The sequence below is a fragment of the Leguminivora glycinivorella genome, chromosome 13 (genome assembly GCF_023078275.1).
Source record: "Leguminivora glycinivorella isolate SPB_JAAS2020 chromosome 13, LegGlyc_1.1, whole genome shotgun sequence".
Classification (NCBI taxonomy): domain Eukaryota; kingdom Metazoa; phylum Arthropoda; class Insecta; order Lepidoptera; family Tortricidae; genus Leguminivora; species Leguminivora glycinivorella.
In genome coordinates this window covers 824,731-844,005 of record NC_062983.1, presented here as the reverse complement: position 1 = coordinate 844,005, position 19,275 = coordinate 824,731, and the positions used below count along the sequence as shown (strand labels likewise).

Below are 19,275 nucleotides of genomic sequence, written 5' to 3'. Positions count from 1 at the left end.
TCCATATATTGTCTTCTCATTAATTTTCCATCACATTCCATGTAAATTGTTTTCAAAAGTGTACTAAAATGTACACTCGCGGTTCATACAATTAGTAGGTCTAAATTATATATCTACATATTGTATTTATATTATTAGCCATGATGCCGATTGGCATCACGGCTGAAACAGTGAGGCAGAAATGACGTCAATTGGCATCATAAATAGTAGGTAGGTTCCAGAACTGAGGTTCTAGAATATGTGCAATAAAAATATTTTTCCGATTTATTTTGATGCTTTGGTTCACTGAAATTATGATTAATATATTAGCAACAAAATTTCATAGAAAATAATTTTTCCCCTCACTAGCTCGGAAACACGTGTTTTGTCCTTTAATACCAGCGGGTAAAAACGCATTTTATCCACTAGTGGGTAAAGTAATTTCACCTTGAATAAAGTCAAATTAACTGCTTTAAAATTGATAAAAGTAGGTGAATCTAGTAATAAAGATGATTTACCACCTGTGGAACTACTGGAAGCAGTGATAAACGCGTTTTTTGCGTTGTACTTTCCTCGCTATAGTGAGGGGAAAAGTTTTGTGTTACACACGAGTGCAAATAACTATTACCATTTAAAATGGCGATTGCTTTTACCTCTATGGTCACATTTGAATCCAGCCAATATGGTTAGTGTATTTTTACGAATGAATTTAGGTCAATCAACTTTTTTGCCGTTTTCACGATAGGCAGAAAATTAAATTCATAATTTAGAATTAAAACAAACTATCCTCACTTCATATTGTTTATTCACTTTAGGTAACGGAGATCACAATCGTGTTAATTTAATACTTGTTTCAAGTCAGTATTCTTATCATGCGCGGATTCAGGGGGGGGTCATGACCCCCTGGAGCCTAAGTTGGCCATACAAATAGACCACGTGACCCCCCCTGGGGCCCCGGGCCTTTACCACGTGACCCCCCCCCTGGGCACGAAGCTGGATCCGCGCTTGATTCTTATTAGGGTCACTTGCACCAACGAGCTTGTATAAGTGAGATATGACAGGTCGACTATTCACGTTTTTGACAGGCGGTAACTGTGAGGTAACCGAGACCTCTCGCGTGTGCGGCACTTTCAGCGGGGAGCGGGAGTCGCCATACTGTACGATAGTACTCTTTATTATACCGTGGTTAAGTGGTTGATGCAAGTGGACTTTACTAAAGTAGCCTCAAGGTTTACATTTCTGGGCGGTTCAGTGAACTAAACGTGTCAAATTATTATGAAATTAAAATTCTCTAGTGAAATTATTTATTGAATAATCAATTCTAATGTGTGACCCAGGGGCATAAAAAGTTGGTTGACCCACACCCGTAAGTATTTTCCCGGTAGCAGTAACGTTTTTATAAATAAATCAAGTTACCGAAATATGTTTGTTTTTATTTTGTATTCCCGATGTATTCCCAATTAGAGGACAATATAATAGAAGAAATAAAACTACTGTTATCAGTTTCATACAACTTTTTTACATTCTTAGAAACATTGACATGAACAAAAACTCTTTACAACAAATTAATTACATAATGATAATTAAGAATCGAAATAATAGTCATAACACTGTGTTATACAGAAACTATAGTCAATTCGTCTCTTACTTATTTATTTGGTCAACTAAATTGTAACCTCAAAACTTGGTATACGAATATTGTTATGTATTACTAGTGTTTTATTAATAAATAATTGCATTAGGTGATCTAGCTAGACGTATGTACCATATAAAATGTTAAATATGACACTTCTACTTTCGGTTCTTTACCAATATTCGCAGAAGGCAAAGTTGCCACATATGACAGTATTTTGAGGTTAGAATTTAGTTGAAAACGAATCAACTCAATTCTGTGATGTAACATTTGATCTAAATAATAAAAAGTCCATAATATCCTGTTCTAAATAACGAACCACAATAGTGGCATTCACTCATAAATAGGAATCCCTACCATCCCTTTCACACTATTTCAGTAAACAAAGGAGTGAAAGAGATAACATTCCTTTTCTTGAATCAGCGTGAGAGGTATGGTCGTGGTAAGTCGCCTGCGATTGGATACAAAATGTAAACTAATTTGGACTATACAAAAAACTGGCAACATTGATAATTGGTAAACCTCTAGGTTTGCGAATGATCAACGCCACCTACCGGCATTAAGATTAAATTAGACGGTACGCCGTATGCCATCGATATAGTAAAAGTTTACAACTTTGTCGTTCATTGTAACCTGTGACGTAATAGTTATTTCGCTTTCACTAAACTATTCCGCGATGGGCAAAGCTATGCTTAACACTTTCGCAACCAAGAACCCGACTGGCGGGTACACGTGAACATTGCTCAGATGCCGGAGAACTAGGGTTGCAAATAGAAAAAAAAACATTTTTTTTTTCAGAATTATGAAAAAAAAAACAAACACCATGTTTTTTTTTCAAATGAACAAATAATACAACAATAACGGTTTTTCGTGATTTGTAACGTTTCAATAACAATAACGTACATTTTAATTCGATAAACATTCAGTATACAAACATTTATTGGGGAATCTCCGAAGCAGCGTGGAGCGTGGAAAGGCGGTGGTTTTGCCAACAGTAAATAGCGATAACTACTACGACTACTACGAGTAACTACAGATTGTGTAAATGTTAGTTTTATAAAACCAGAAATTAAAGTTATTAAATTAAATTTGTTTAATAGTTAACATAAAGTCTAAAAAACCGTAAAAAACGTTAACTGTTCTGCAAATTTTGATATTTCAACCTTTAGAAAAAAAACTGTTTTTTTTTCACGGTTTTTTTTTTCATTTTTTTTTCAAGTCAGAAAAAAACCGTTTTTTTTGCAACCCTACGGAGAACCCACCGGGCTGGTTATCGCCATACCAGCGGGCGGTTATAAATTACGACCGGTTTCTGACGTAGTGCGTAGCGTTCCCTTATTTGTCTGATAGTGAATTTGTTACAGGGCAAAGTTGTCAACTTTCACAAAACTGCTTGGAAGTAACGAATCTCGCATACAAGACATACCGTCTAGGGCCAGTTGCACAAAACAACGTTAAATTAGCTTATGTGAAGAGTTTGATATCTGAGCCGCCATTTTTAACGAAACGTAGTAATTGTGCAAGTGACCCGTTAGGGGTCTCCTTTTCACCACATCAAGGCAATTTGCTTTATATTCAGTCGAATCACAAGTGTAGATGTCCCACTAAAAAGTTTATTAATCTTTCACAGTGTTTCTACAGCCATTGCTAAATTAGCATGGTCTCTCTTGATATCAGAGCAAGCGAAATTTTCCAATATTGAACCGCGAGCGTAGCAAGTAGTTCGAGAAGTGGAATCTTGAGCGTTGCCAGGGTTTCAAGGCGCGTATTTTGCCACCGAGTAAAACACAAAATTTTTCACCACACCAACACGAATACAATACAAACTTTAAAACATCAAACTAAATCAAACCAATTAGTTTATTCAATACCTATTTCTGATTTAAAATCATTATTTATAAGTAAATTATTAGTATTAAGTATGTATATTGCTATTGCAATTTTGACCTAAGTTTTCATTTTTAATTTTAAAATCGTGCACCAAACTAACTGTTTCTGTTTAGCCCGATGGTTGACTGGTAGAGAATTCCTCAAGGCGTTAAGTCCGCCATTTGTACTCTTTTTTGTAAATTTGTGCAATAAAGTTTAAATAAATAAATTCTATCAGCATAAGACATCCACCACAGCTTGCGTAAAAAATGCAACTTTCGTTTTTGAAGTATCAAGAACGCCTTTACCAGTTGGTGCGGTGAAGAAATATTCCAATTTTAACTATAGAACTCCTGTGAGACTCAAACATATTTAAAAAATATTTTAAGCGGGTTACTCATGTCGTTAACATGTCGAACGTTATATCGACTAACACGTGAGTAACCCGCTTAGTATATTTTTAAATATTCCAATGTTGGTGGTACGGTGGTAAACCCTTCTTGCCTGTGTCCGGAGACCCCTGCCCTATGTGAGTCTATTCGATGAGCTTCTTGGCCTTGAAGTAGCGGCGCAGGTACAGCACCTGCCACGTGGCGAGTCCGAGGAGGCACACCATAGAGAACACGCTGAAGAACAGCACGCGGTTGTTTGTCGACTCTGGAACGGGAGAAAAATAAATTACGACTTGACTTTCACACGTAAATGCCAGACAAATAACCGCAAAATTGAAATTTTGAAAAAACCCCCGACCGCGACATAGTCACAGTATAATAAAGAGTACTATCGTACAGTATGGCCACTCCCGCTCCCCGCTGAAAGTGCCGCTCACCCCCTCTCGGTTACCTCACAGTTACCGCCTGTCAAAACAGGACAGTCGACCTGTCATATTTCACTCATACAAGCATAGTACGCGTTCACCTACACGAGCTTAGACTGTGTGCTAGGAACGCGCCTCTTTCATATATTTGGTCGCCAGTGTCCGAGGTGTGACATAGTAGACCGATTTTCATGAAACATGACTAAGAACACTCCCGACTGACTCAGCTTTCAGACAAAAAAAAACTAAATCTAAATCGGTTCATCCGTTCGGGAACTACGATGCCATAGACAGACACACACACACAGACAGACACGTCAAACTTATAACACCCCGTCGTTTTTGCGTCGGGGGTTAAAAACTACGTCAGACCCCGGTCGTAATTAATCTATAACAGCTGGGTGGGTTCTCCTGCATCTGAGTAAAGTTTACGAGTGCCTAGCGGGGTCTCGGTGTTGAACGTGTTAATATTTGCATTTAGCAAATAAGCTACAAGACCACTTTTATTGCAGTAATAATTCTTGTAACAAATTTAGCGCCCCGCGGTTTGTCCTTGAGTAGCGCTCTGCGCGAGCGAGGTGCAGAGAAATACATGTGGCAACAGACCAGTACGCGCCGAGAGACCCAAACACCGATCCTTATACTATCACCGATCTGTTGAGAACATGTTGTTGATTGTCCTAGGGCACCCCATAGGTGCATAGGGCCTCCACAACCACCGCCTTGGCCTCGTTCCAGCTCAGTCCGAACTCCCGCCGCTCGTTCTCCACGCTCCGCCTTCAGGTGTGTACGGGGCGTTTGCGGGCTCGCTTCCCTCCTTGAGGCCGCCACTCAAACGCGATACTGGCGCTGTTGGTAGCTCCTCTTCGAAGGGTATGACCGTTCCATCTCCATTTCCGCTGAGCCACTTCCTGTGCGATCGGAAGTTGTCGGCACATACTCCACAAATCCTCATTTCTTATTGCGTTTTCACATTATCCGATCCGATATCGGATGTAGGACGCGCTACAAGCGCCATCTTGGATTCTTTCCATAGAAATCCTTCCGACATCCGATATCGGATCGGATAATGTGAAAACGCACTTATGGTCTTCGGCCAGAAGATACGGAGGATCGACCGGAGTGTTGAGAACATCCTTGTTTGTAAACATGGAGCTTACCGTTAGTGTCTCTCATCTCCTCCTCTCGTTTCCTCATTAAGGTGAAGTCTTGAACGATGGCCTCCGACAGGTCCTCCAGCCGCTTCAGTTCCACTTCCATAGGTTTCAGCTTGGCAGCTTCACCGATCTGTTGAGAACATGTTTGATTACTATATTTCTGAAGCGAGTAAGCGATGAGCTATCGGCTATAGAAACTAACAAAAGATAGTTGCTTCCGTGTAAATATAACCTAACCACAAAATTAAAATTTTGAAAAAACCCCCGACCGGGACGCAGTGGACCGATTTTCATGAAGCATGGCTAAGAACACTCTTAACGTAGCTCTCGAACGGATGAACCGATTTTGATTTAGTTTTTTTTTGTCTCGTCGTCTCACTCGGGAGTGTTCATAAGTTAAGAACTGAAAATCGATTTTATAGGCTCACACCATACTAGCAACGATTTACTTAATTTTCTGCTACCAAAATCGCTGCAAACTTAACTTCGTCTCTTGGCCTACCTCTGGAGTTTTTTTCCCAGAATACCTGGGCATAGAGCATGCGAAAATAAAAACAAAACTAACAACATGCAATACCAAACCACAACCAAGTTTAGAAATTGCAAAAGCTCAATACCATAAAAAGTGTAAGACACTTGTTTGGGTGTTCCTTATCTTTTTTTTCTTTTTGCATTCAAATTGTTAATGAGACAACACGCAATAACCCATGGCTATTTCTCTTGAACCAAAAGCGCAATGAACATTGCTATGTTTTTTGTTATTCAACTTTCTCAAGTGTGCTGTTAGTATTATGACATTTATGACAAACACAATTATTTATTCAGTGCATCTAAAAACCTAAACCAACACTTCAGATCATAAACATCTGAAATTACCCCGAATCTCTGGCAGATTGTAGATTGCAGAACAGCCATTGATAGTGAACATAATTAACAGAAAAATATTTAAGTAGAACTATAAAAAGCTGTGGAAAGCAAATAGTAGTAAACAATACAGAAATAAAATCAAAGAGCTGAGGTGTGTAACAAAAAAGAAATAATAAATAATACATTCACATGTAGCATCATTCATCAGAAATGATGAAAATATATAGCTCAAACTGACTTTTAAATAGGCTTATTTATTTCAATGATATATTTGGTAGCCACCATACTACAAGAAAGAAGTGCTTAAAAATACTTACACCCTCATAGTTTTTGGCTTCAATCCCAACTTTGATGTCTAGATGTACATCCTGGCTAACGCTGCGGCGTTCTGAAAGAAAAGGTTTACAAATTAAATAATAAATAAATAAATATTGGGGACACCTTACCTTACACAGATCAACTTAAGCAAAGCTTGTACTATGAGTGCTAAGTGACGATTTACATGCTTAAATAGATAAATACATACTTATATACATAGAAAACATCCATGACTCAGGAACAAATAAATGCCCTTACCGGGATTCGAACCCAGGACCGTGGCTTAGCAGGCAGGGTCACTACCGACTGAGCCAGACCGGTTGTCAGATTTCGGAATTAGGATTAAACAAACTCAAGAACACTCAGAATATAAAATAATATAAAAATTTGTGCTTTATGTGCAATGAATTCAAGTCAACATTTGGGTTAGGCGTGCTGAAGACAAGTTGTTGCAGACAACACAATCAGATATTTTTTTCAAAAATGAAAAGAAAAAATGCTGGCAGTGGCCACAGTGTATAAATAAGTAAATCTACCAGTTGATCAAGAACCAAACTGTAGAGGCATAATACAACATCTTTTGAATTGTAGCTTGTTAAACACAAAATCGTTTTCAACATTATGTTTAAAATTGTTTAATGAAATGCCACAAGATTAAACACAGGATGCAGCAATGATAATATTCATAGTATATGGGAAATGATGTTTGGTTTATCATGCCGACCTTTGAAAATCAACTCTAAAACTATGCACAAAAATACCCAGTGCAGAAAGTGAAATAGTGCAAGTGAATCATACTTTACTATAAGTATTGTCAACTTACGTCTCACATCTTAAACAAGAAAATTAAATATGTAAATAGAAAAAAAAAAAAAAAAGAATAGTGTGGAAATGCCGCTGACACACTAACCTGAAGATTTAACTCCAGGGAATTTGGCTGAATAAAATCATTTGATCAGTAGCCTGCCTGTTTCTGGCAGGGTATCCCTAGACTACATTTATCTACTACTGTTTATAACCATTACAAACTATTGTTACTGATTATTGCATTTCAGTTTTCATCCGTTATGTAAGTTTGCAATCAATCCAAGGTTTATTTTAAATATAAGAAAAACACAATTTCCATTCAAAAAAGAAGCATGTCTTTTTCCATACTAAATTAAATAACAGCTAGTAAAAATAATCTAGAGCATAATAATTATGCATATTATAATATTTTGAATCAACATACCTGGCGGCACTTTCGAAATGAAGCATACTTCAAAAGTGTCGTAAGTTTCTGTCACAAATGTAAACTTCCCTTTGGTGATGGAGTCCTTCTGTGACAAGATGTGGCCTTTTGAATCACGAATCTGTAATCAAGTAAAAGATTTGCTATGACATATTGAAAGTTGTCCGAAAGGTATAGTATCAATTCAAATTGGAAATAGTAATTTCACACTGAAGTAGGACTAATTCTCATTAAACTAGTAACAGGTCTTAAGCTACAATACTATCTTCATGCACCTAGCTAATTAGACAAAATAATAATGCGCTTCTATGAGTACATACAATATTGGAGGGGTGTACAACTTTTATCTGTACATAGACATGAAACATAAAGGAACCATGACTTCAGTTGACTTACAGTGTAATCTACTCTCTGACCGGCGACTTCTGTGACTTCATACTCTCCAGCCACGAGGACATTCGCGTGCAACTCCTCTTTCAAACACTTTTGGGTGTTCGGAGCTAGGCTCCACATAATACCTTCTGAACCATGCCAGAAAACACTCAAAACGAATATGAGATAGTAAACCTCCATATTTGCTATTCACTAGATCTAAATTATTGCAATAAATTAGTTTCAGTTCATTACAATCAGGAAAGGAAAACAAACATATTCTGTGTCAAAAAGACCGATGAGTTGGCCCGAAAGAACGTCGTCGGCGGCGTATTGTAAAAAGTTGCCATGTTGCGGCTCTTCGTAAATTGGAACGGATACAAACGTGGCTAAATAAAATCGTGTCATGTATGAGTACCAGCCAAAGAAAACTATTTTTTTAAATAGAAAATATACTTTTATATCTTGTCATTACAGAAAGATATAGATTGTACAATATTTAATTTCTAAATTAAGCTTTGTAATTTTATGTATAGTAATAAGCTGCGTAAAAAGAATCGTGTTGGTCACGTTACAGTAGAAGAAAATAAAGCTAAAAAAAAATTAGATTTAGACAATTTTTTTATCAAAGTACCTTTTAATGTAACGGGGTAGAGTGTTGTTTTCAATATCAGCACTTTAAATCATGACGATTTTGGAAAATAGCGTAAATATCCATTGTGTTTCACTAGTGTTGTATCTTCAGGTGCACTCTGTATTTTATCGATATCGGTATCGTGTTGCATTTACTCGTTCATTTTTTGTCCAGTTCTTTTTTTTATACTCCAAATATCGGCAAATTCATCGATTCGTCATTTTCCTCTGTAGGTTTTAATCATATTAATTATTTAAACTCTCTCAACTCGATGCGTTCAACGCGTTCTCAAGATATTGTATAGGATCGTGTCAAGTTGATAGACAGGCACCCGTGGGCGCACACTCAAAGGGTTCCGTTTTTACCTTTTGAGGTACGGATTAGCACAGATTTATTCATTTGCATGGCTATGCAATATGCATTACATGGGCTAAGCTCTCAAAGCATAAAATACCTGTGGCTATGCTTATGTTTAGCTTAGCATATAGTCTGTGCGAAAAGAAAATGACTTTTTCTCAAACATGCAATGAAATATTGTCTTTACGTTCCTTAAAATGGGCTGGGAAGTATCGCTTTTTGGGCGCAACAACTCGAGAGGACTGTAAAGGGATTTCATATTATTTTTTAGGCCTAGGCCTGCAAAGTAACTTTTTTAAGTAAGCTGTCAGTACTGTCATGTCACTTTTTTTAAATTTTTGTGTGACCTGGATACTTGTCACACTTGACGTTTGAGTGTATTTGTATTTTGTCACTTAATAAGTAAAATATTGTCCTTTAGAGCATTTTTTTAAATTTCATTGTATGTTTGAGAAAAGCACTATACATGCCTCGGCGTGAAAACGGATTCCCGGCCTCGTATCCCTATCCGGCCTCGCTCGCACGCTCGCTCGGCCGTATATACCCACTTGGCCGGAAATCCTCATTTTCCCGGCCTCTGATGTAATGTACTATTACATTCCTTCCATACATTTCACGATTCTTCTCATTCCGAATTCCGCATACTCTACCAACTTTACATCGACAAGGAAATGCACTTTATTGTCGACAACCAAGCTGTCAATGGCATCACTATCTAAAGTAAAAGTGAATGTGAAATAACAGTTTTCTAACCCTAATTTTGCGAATTTTCCAAATATTTTCCTTGTGAATCATAGAAATTAGACTTCACGGTACTTAAATACTGTGTTTAAGGACGACAAACAATTGTGTTGAATGAAACTTGAATTTTGTGCGTCTTAAAGGGTGTGATTGATCTCTAGAAGCCTGACAGTTAACAATTTTCTTAATTTCTAGAAAAAAGTGGTTTTATTTTTGCGAACTATAATTTGAAGATTATTTTGTTGATTCCAGTCCATAATAAAAGTATCCATTTGCTGAATTTGCAAGTAAGTAACTCTTATCATGTTGTAATAGTGTTATAATATGAAATGTTTACATAACATTGCAGTGTGTATCTTTTCACATTATACACACTTTTATTAATGTAATGTATCAAATATATTCAGATTACTGAGAATTATTTTATTATTGCACATGGACAAGTTGCTAAGTAGGTAGTAACATACATTGCATATTTTATTATTTTATCAGAATACATTAGCAATACCATAACATTTAATACACAACAATTTTTACACTACTTATATCTATAAAATTTGTAAATTTGTAGCATTTAAGTTATGTTATTGTTGCTATGCAATGTAAATGTTTCCCAGCAGAGAGTGGTCGACATTTGTATGGCATAAACAAAATATTATCTCAACAAGCTCTTGTTGTTCTACTTGCATGTATTGATGTAATAAACAATGGCATACTCAATTTTAACACAAATGATTGACACTGATGGTGCCACACTGTGGGGTTAATAGTGAAAGAAAAAAGATCCCAACAAATTGAGAACCTCCTCCCTTTTTGATGCCTTTTTATTTTAACTGAATTTCCCTTACAAAATGCTTTTGCATGGCACAGCAGCTGCCTGCAATGAAATTTATAAAGCTCAAGAATATAAAATTACATAATTTGTTAGCAAAGACATGAAATACTAAAAATCGAAATAAGATGTCATATATTAAAGAAAAAAAGAAATGACGAGCACCACCAGTGGTGAAGGCCTGATTCGAACCGGCGTCTTTAGCAATCCGGGCTAATAAACCCCACGAACCCCTAGGCATATGACATCTTATTTCGATTTTTAATTTATATATAGTAGTGTGACTACTTAAAAAACACAAATCAAAATATTTTTTAAAAATAATTTGATTTGTTCCCATAGTTACATGAAATACTGTCAGACATTAAATCATTCTTAGAGTTTTCAGAAGTGATACTTCTAGAAGAATTTTATTTGTTCTTATGGAATGCCCCTTAAGTAATTAATTCAATATTTTGACGACATAGAGCTGTTTTGATGTTGGAGACAGGAGCTGCCCTTAAGGAATTGTCATGATTTATTTATAAATATCTGGGCGACCGAGCTTCGCTCGGTTCTATTTTAATATATCACGTCTTTAGATAAAAAAAAACTCTTATAAATACAAAAACAAAAAAAAAGACAAAAAACAAAAACTTAATTTCTGGCCGGGATTCGAAACCCTGACACCTACGATCTATCTGCGTACATTAGACCGACCTCGTGCGACTGAGCTACGCGGAATCGATGCGCGCGCGGCGAAATTAAGGACCATATTTTACGTTTACAAATGCGAAAGAAAAACTCAAGAAAACTCGAAAATTCGCGTTTTCCGGGATCTAAGGCTACGCTAGATCGATTTTTCACCCCCGAAAACCCCCACAAAACAAATTTCAGCGAAATCGTTAGAGCGGTTTCCGAGATCGTCGGTATATATAAATAAATAAATAAATAAATAAATAAATATACAAGAATTGCTCGTTTAATAGTATAAGATTACACTTATGATAACATTAAAATACATTTGAAGTGTGGCAACATTATTACGTTACCCTAAAAATACACGGGTTATTGGTAAAATAATATTATACTACTGGCAACACGGCGGGAGAGAGACACGACCGGCTCGTTCACTTGGGTCGAGGTGGTCAAAGAGAGCACATCGTGAAAGATCAATCAAATAAGTGTACCTGCGAGTACCCCTTGTTGTGTAGATAATATTTAGAGTAGGATAATGGTGAACCTCCACATTATCTATGATAAAACCAATTTAATTAATTGTGTTTGGGGTTTTATATAGGTTGGAAATTAAGTTGTGAACTGAAACATGTTTATCTTTCTCTATCAATTAATTCTCTATCCACTAATTTCTCTATCCACTCAAAAATTAAGAGGACAACTATTTAGTTGGCTAGTTCAGAAATGTTTTTATAGTATCACCAAATATTTTAATAATAAGTAAGTAGCTTTAGTTAAGTACCTACTTAGTATTAGCAAGCAAGTTAAAAAAATGTAAAATTTGCATGATTTATTTAAGTCTACATATTTGAAACTATACTTTTGACTAAGAACTGTAAATATTATATCTATCGCAAATAAAGAATTATGAATTACCAATAATTGACGATTGAGTGTCCCGCGCACAAAAAACTTGTCTGTTTTAAGTCACTTAAAATAGACAAGTTTTTTTCTTTTTTTTACCATGTTTTGTGGTTAATTTTTGATTTTGATGTGGTTTTAGATTATTGTAATATTTTACTAATTTGAGTTGGCATGTGGTTCCAGGTGAATCACCTGACATGAGTGAGAGCCTCTGCGGGATGATGCAGTCTTCATCAGAGATATGTGGCGGCCAGCCACATTCACACTCCCCATAGAGCTCAGGTATGCTCCAATATATTACTTTTATTGTATCTATAGTTGCGCTGGTAGCCTAGCGGTAAGAGCATGCGACTTTCCAATCCGGAGGTCGCGGGGTCGAACCCTGGCTCGTACCAATGAGTTTTTCGGAACTTATGTGCGAAATGTCATTTGATATTTGCCAGTCGCTTTTCGGTGAAGGGAAACATCACGTCCCGCCCCGCTGCGAGCCGAATGTGAGCGCTCAGTCCTTACGCGAACCAAAATATCTAAACGAGTCTCTATCTATCTATCTATCTATCTATCTATTTAGCCTTTTCTTCTGAACGTGGTCTAGTGTTTATGATTGTTTGTTTAGATGAAGTCGCGTAGTTCAGTGTGCCTGTTGGCATAGGCACTGGTCCCACCGCGAGCTAGTAAGCTATGGGCTATCGGCTATAAAAACGATCAAAAGATAAACACTCCCGTGCAAGTAAAAGACACACGGCTATTTTGATAGCTCACCGCTGGGCGAGTAACTATAAACATCGCCGTGTCTCTTTTATTTGCACGGGAGTGTTTATCTTTTGTTCGTTTTTATAGCCGATAGCTCATAGCTTACTAGCTCGCGGTGGGACCAGTGCCATAGGCCTCCTCCAGCTCTTTCCAGTATTTCCTCTGCCTGGCCAGTCTAGTCCAGAAAGGCCCTACAGTGGTTATAATTTCGTCCTCCCATCGTTTGAGTGGTGGGCGTTGAGCTCTTGAACCATCTCTGGGGTGCCACATGAGGACTTTTTGACTCCATTTTTCGGTCTTACATCTTACAGTGTGGCCGGCCCACCTCCATTTTTGCATGTCTAATGTGTGTGAGGATGTCTCTAACTTTGGTTCTTTCCCTTATGTCGATGTTACGGCATTTATCCTTCAGTTTTACACCCAACATACTCCTCTCCATAGCTCTCTGGCACTTCGCAAGTTTGTCTCTTTGTTTTACAGTGAGGGACCAGGTTTCGCAGCCGTAGGTTAGACATGGCAGGACACATGTGTTGAAGGTTTGGAAGGTTGAAGGAACGAGTCTCTAATGTTATGTTATGGTTGTTGTAAGCAAAAAGCATTATTCACACATTTTGGTTCGTAATTTTAGAACTAAACGGGACTTATCGCGTAAACACTTACATTTATATTTGGCTTTACGTTTCGAACATTACATTAGGAGAGAGAGGTCGCTCGCGCAACCGTCAACACCGCTTTGTGAGTGCTCTCGGAAATATATAAGAAATACATTGAAAAAGTGAATAATTCGGACAGTGCTATATACCAACATAATCCGCAAGTGATAACCCACCCAATTGTGAAAACAGTTTTTTAAAACAATAATCACACTAAGTACAATCACAGTGTAAACTTCGCCGAAATACGATAAATAACAAAGACAACGGGCAGCAGCGGCGTTCGTGCATCCTCGGTCGCGCTTCGTTATCACTGTGCACCGGCCCTCGCAGCGCTGCAGCGCTCGCGCACCTGTGCTCTACATAGACCCGTCCACCGGATCGAGCGCTTGAGTGAGTTATCATTGTAAACATCATCTACCGCACGTTAATTACACTGGTCAAAAAGAGAAATAAAAAAACAAAGTGTGATGTAAAGCTGCATTTTTGGTATGTTATTTGGAGTCCTTGGAGCAATGTAGGACTATATTTTGCAAGCAAAAAAATGGTGTGCTAACTTCGTAATTAAAAAAAAAAGTAAAAAAATCAGACTTTTTTTGGTTTTTGACGTTTTTATTAAAAAACTATGCATTTTTAGTCAAAGATTGCTTTGTAATGTTGAAAGCGCATTAAATTCCAAACAGTTTAACATCTTTTTTATCAATGTCCGTCAAATATTTTTTGAGATATGAAGTGTCAAAAAAAGAGCATTTTTCCCCTTTCTATGAAAATATTCGTTTTGCTCATATTTTGAGAATGATATCAGCAAAACAACTCAGGCTTATAAACTGTAAAATAAAAATGTAGAAAATTTCACTAGCTTTCATTTAAGACCAAAAGAGTGCCAGTTATTTAAAAAAATAGGATTATATCATAAGTCTAGTATAACTGGATCAGAAATAATCGGTGGATGGTAATGGCTAAATGGGAGTTTACATATATTTAAAGGAGGCGTAGCGGAGAACGAATTATTATTATTTGGAGGCTGTTCAAGTATTACTCAGACACACATTTGCGTATCAAATCAATATTTATTTAGTAAGTTAAGTTTACGGTCAGAAAGAGCTCCTGAGCTCGCCGCTTGGCGGAAAAAAATATTTACGAGTAGAAAACCCTCATTAATTGAATCAGATTGTTCCGAAATTGTTCTTGTACGGACTGGTTTTTAAAGCATATCATTGAGGGTCAATAACATCGATCCAATCTCACGAGCGTTGTCGTGGACGTGCCCGAATCATAGTATTCTCCGTTTAACGAAATATCAGTACATAGTATGTGTTGTATTGCACGCGCAGGTCTCTCACCGTCGCGCAGGTGTAGTCGGACCATAACTCGACAGTATACACGCTTGTACAAAAACTGAGGCACAGCTGTCTTTTTACGCTGTCACTACATTTGGCGAATCTTCTAGCCAACATGTTTGCCCTTACTGCGGTGGTTCGCCTCTGCCTTTCTATGTCCTCCTGGTCTTTTAAACTGGACAACAAGATGTGGCCAAGATATTTGACTTCGTGTACTCTCCGCAATAGAACTCCATCAAGCAAAAGGTACATGTGTGGGCATATGTGCTGTCTCCATGAGCATAAATTCAGACTTGTCCGGATTTTATCTCATGTTATGCTGGCTGGCGTATCTCTCGCATTCTGCAAGTAACTTACGCATAGCTCCCACAGATGGTGCTAGTAGGACCATATCGTCTGCATATGCGATGTGACTTATCATTTGCCCATTGATGGAGCAGCCAACCTCGGTACTGGTCAAAGCCTGCGACAGCCCATCCATGTACACGCTGAAGAGAGCTGGAGACATACTGCCTCCTTGTCTCACGCCACAGTTTAGCCCGCTGGCTGTGGACAGAGTTGACTTCCATCTTACTACGTTCTTCTGCTGGGAATACCACTTCTCAAGTATCTTAATAATTGGCGTGGGCGCTTTCCCTTCCCGTAGTTTATTCCACAGCAATTCGGTTTAAAGAATATTTTTATTGTCTAAAGAAATTACAAAATTTCACTTATAAGACAACAATATACATATATGATTAGTATGTTAGCAGTAGCAAGCATGCGTACTTATTTTATAGGTTAGTTAAATTACTACAGTATTTTTATGACCATAGTTGATATAACATGAATTTCAGCTGGAAACAAGATTCCGCAAGTTGTATACATTTTTAGTTTGATTTGTTGTCGCGCCAGACAAGAAAATAAGTAATTAAGTTTTATTCCTGAATATTGTCTTTTATATATGTTTTTAATTTTGATCTGAATTTACTGAAACTCTTTATGTCCTTAATGTTTGTTGGTAGGCTATTATACAGTTTCGCACCATCGTGCATCAGATTGCAAGTCCCATATCGGGTTCTGGGAAATCGTAATGCTAGGCTTTCGGCATTTCTAAGTTTCATCTTTTGGAATTTACTCTTTTTACTAAACTCGATTTCGGATTGTATTTCTTTGTTTAATATTTTTCGTATAAGGATACATGTTTTGTAGGAATATATTTGTTTGAGGTTCATAATCGCTGTTTTTTCGTATAAAGTTTTAGTTGGCGTTCTATAGTCATAATGAAAAAGTACCTTAATAATTTTGTTCTGTGCAATTTGAAGTTCTTTTATGTGGGACGCTGCTGCAGTTCCCCATAATTCAGTTAGGTATTCCAAATGTGGCTTAATTAAAGAATTATAAATGTTGACGCGTGTTTGTTTTGAAAGGTAACTACTAATGTGGCGCATTGCTGCTGTTAGCGATGTAATTTTAGGTTTAATTTTAGCTATATGTGGCTTCCACGTGAGTTTACTATCTAGCGTCAATCCTAGGTACTTTTCATGGTCTTTTTCTAATATTTTTTCTCCGTTTATATATAAATCTTGACTATGCTCGATATTTTTGTTTTTTGCTGCAAATATTACGTAACATGTTTTAGTAGTATTTATGGTAAGTAAATTTTGATTGAACCAATTTGAGAGCAAATCTAAGTCGTTTTGTGCTACTTGAAATATATTATGAGTGGAATTGACAAAATAAAATAAACACGTATCGTCCGCGTATAAGGTAAGATGACCCTGTAATCCAGCTTCATGAAGGTTATTTATATAAGTTAAAAATAGCAATGGGCCCAAAATTGAGCCCTGCGGGACACCACAATTTATTGGTAGCGGAGAGCTTTGATGTTCACCTAGTTTGACTACCTGATATCTATTTTTCAAATAAGATTCCATAATGCCATAAGCCTTGTCTGTTATTACAATACAATACAATACAATACAATACTCTTTATTGCACACCTCACATAGTTTACAAGTAATACACAAGAAACAAAACAAATTAAACAGAGGTAACAACAGGCGGTCTTATCGCTGAAGAGCGATCTCTTCCAGACAACCTTTGGGTACTGGAGTTTATATAATCAGAATATATGGTAGGTGGCTCTAAAAATATGAGAAGTAGAATTTAAATACAACCAAACAACACAAAACACTCATTCAAATAGACATACATAAATAAGTATAACCATAAACATACATAAACATACACACATAAATATATATATAAAAAGGTTTATATTCATAGAGAAACAAACAACAGTGTCATTCATAAAATCTAAGGAAGGGAAAGATAGTATTCTTTAAGGTTTGATTTAATTTTAGGTTTATTCCAATATGCCGTAGCTTATTTAGGAGCATGGGATGACTGACTGAACAATTGGTGGTTAAATACAACCCAAGTGGACTTTCTATCACTACAGGAGTTGTGCCATCAAGATGCAGAACCAGGACCCTCAAAAAGGAAAAAGTAAAATGTAAAAAATTCTGTTTTATTTTTCTAATTTACTAAACTTCAAAATTTTACTGTATTTTATTTCTTCATTAGTAATAGTCAAATCGATGCAAAGTTAGCTTAGACAATTTTTTCAGATAAACGGATATCAAAGAAAGTAAGATCGAATAGATAGCACTTTCAACCTAAAACTTTTAGCGTAAACTATTTTACCTTAATCAATCTACCAGACTCTTGGCTTCTCTATTTATAGATTTTTTTTTGTTTACCAAAGTAACTATTCGTCTTACTAACCTTTATTTGCACTAAAACTAAAGCAAAATAAATTTTATACAATGTTATATTGCATTATATATCATATCATGAAGTATTTTGCAGATATTTGTCTAAAAATATTGGCAAAACGCTACATTTTATAAATGCGTCAAAAATTAACCCTTTTTGACGCTTCATATCTCGAAAACTATTTGACGGACATTGATAAAAAAGATGTCAAATTGTTTGAAATTTAATGCGCTTTCAACATTACAAAGCAACTTTTGACCAAAAACGCATAGTTTTTTAATAAAAAAATAAAAACCAAAAAAAAGTCCGATTTTTTTACTTTTTTTTTAAATTACGAAGTTAGCACACTTTTTTTTTGCTTGCAAAATATAGTCTTACATTCCCCCAAGGACTCCAAATAACATACCAAAAATCCAGCTTTACATCACACTTTGTTTTTTTAGCCGATTTTCATGTAAGATTTGACCGGTGTAAATACAAATTCTAAGAAAATGAATTGCGTAGGTTGTGATTTAGAAATCTTAACCGAATCAGAAGCAGTTATTTGCACTATATGTAGGAGATGCTATCACTACTCGTGCCTAGGTATAACTGAAGCATACTATTCAGAATATAGCTCTGCATTAAAGCTGACTTTTAAATGCCAATCATGTACAAACGTGACATCGCGCAGAAAATACGACGATACACCCGTAAGAACACACAAACATCTAGATATCTCGACATTTGACTCAACTACCATGTCAATTGATAACTCAATGCAAGATGACACAAGCATATTAGGAAATACGCTACACTCAACTAGCCCTAATCACTCATATCCCCAAATTATTCAGCCACAAAATACTACTAATCAGACAGAAGGAAATCGAGCGCCATCAGCGCTAACCATAGAAAGTATAACCGACATTATATCTTCTCAGCTAAAGAATAACAATAAATCAATTATTGCGGATCTCCAAAAAATTATACAGTCCGAAATCAGTACAGCAGTCGCTAGTTTAAGACATGAATTAAAGCAAGAAACCCAGGTACTTTTTGTAGAAAATGATCAGAGAAAGTCTGACATAAATGGAATTAAGACTGACATACGTAGTCTAAAGGAGCAAAATGATTCGCTGAAGCATGAATTAAAAATATTACAAGAAAAAATCAACAAACTGAATACGAACACTACAACATCAATCAACTATAAAACCGAAAGTGACTGTAAAAAAATTGTTATTTACGGCTTACCAGAGTACTACCAAGAACCTGAATACGAACTGCATGGAAGAATCATCGATTTGTTTCGGAAAATAGCCAATATCGACTTGTTAGGGTATATAGAAGACGCCTACAGGGCTGGACGTAAAAATAATAAAAATAACAGAAACCGCCC

The 19,275-nt window shown here is 36.5% G+C and overlaps 2 protein-coding genes across 2 annotated transcripts in view; one reads left to right on the top strand and one right to left on the bottom strand.

The window, feature by feature from the left end:
• Nucleotides 1–2,654: 2,654 nt before the first annotated feature.
• LOC125232767 (transmembrane emp24 domain-containing protein bai) lies at nucleotides 2,655–8,562 on the bottom strand. The gene is made up of 5 exons (XM_048138538.1): nucleotides 8,268–8,562; nucleotides 7,872–7,992; nucleotides 6,640–6,710; nucleotides 5,459–5,585; nucleotides 2,655–4,138 (listed from the first exon to the last, which is right to left on the bottom strand). Exons 1-5 carry the CDS (start codon nucleotides 8,442–8,444, stop codon nucleotides 4,017–4,019), a joined length of 618 nt encoding a protein of 205 aa, XP_047994495.1. The 5' UTR covers nucleotides 8,445–8,562; the 3' UTR covers nucleotides 2,655–4,016.
• Nucleotides 8,563–9,969: 1,407 nt separating this feature from the next.
• LOC125232408 (steroid hormone receptor ERR1-like) overlaps nucleotides 9,970–19,275 on the top strand; it is a 76,668-nt gene continuing 67,362 nt past the window's right edge. Inside the window, exons 1-2 of the mRNA XM_048138060.1 lie at nucleotides 9,970–10,262; nucleotides 12,572–12,670. The gene's annotated coding sequence lies outside the window, so the exon portion shown is untranslated. The remainder of the gene's footprint in view (nucleotides 10,263–12,571; nucleotides 12,671–19,275) is intronic.

Coding starts and splice junctions, on each gene's coding strand:
- LOC125232767 (XM_048138538.1), bottom strand. CDS start 8,444: ATGGAGGTTTACTATCTCATATTCGTTTTGAGTGTTTTCTGGCATGGT. Junction 6,711..7,871: donor CATTTCGAAAGTGCCGCCAG/GTATGTTGATTC, acceptor CTTTTCTTTCAG/AACGCCGCAGCGTTAGCCAG. Junction 5,586..6,639: donor AAGCCAAAAACTATGAGGGT/GTAAGTATTTTT, acceptor TGTTCTCAACAG/ATCGGTGAAGCTGCCAAGCT.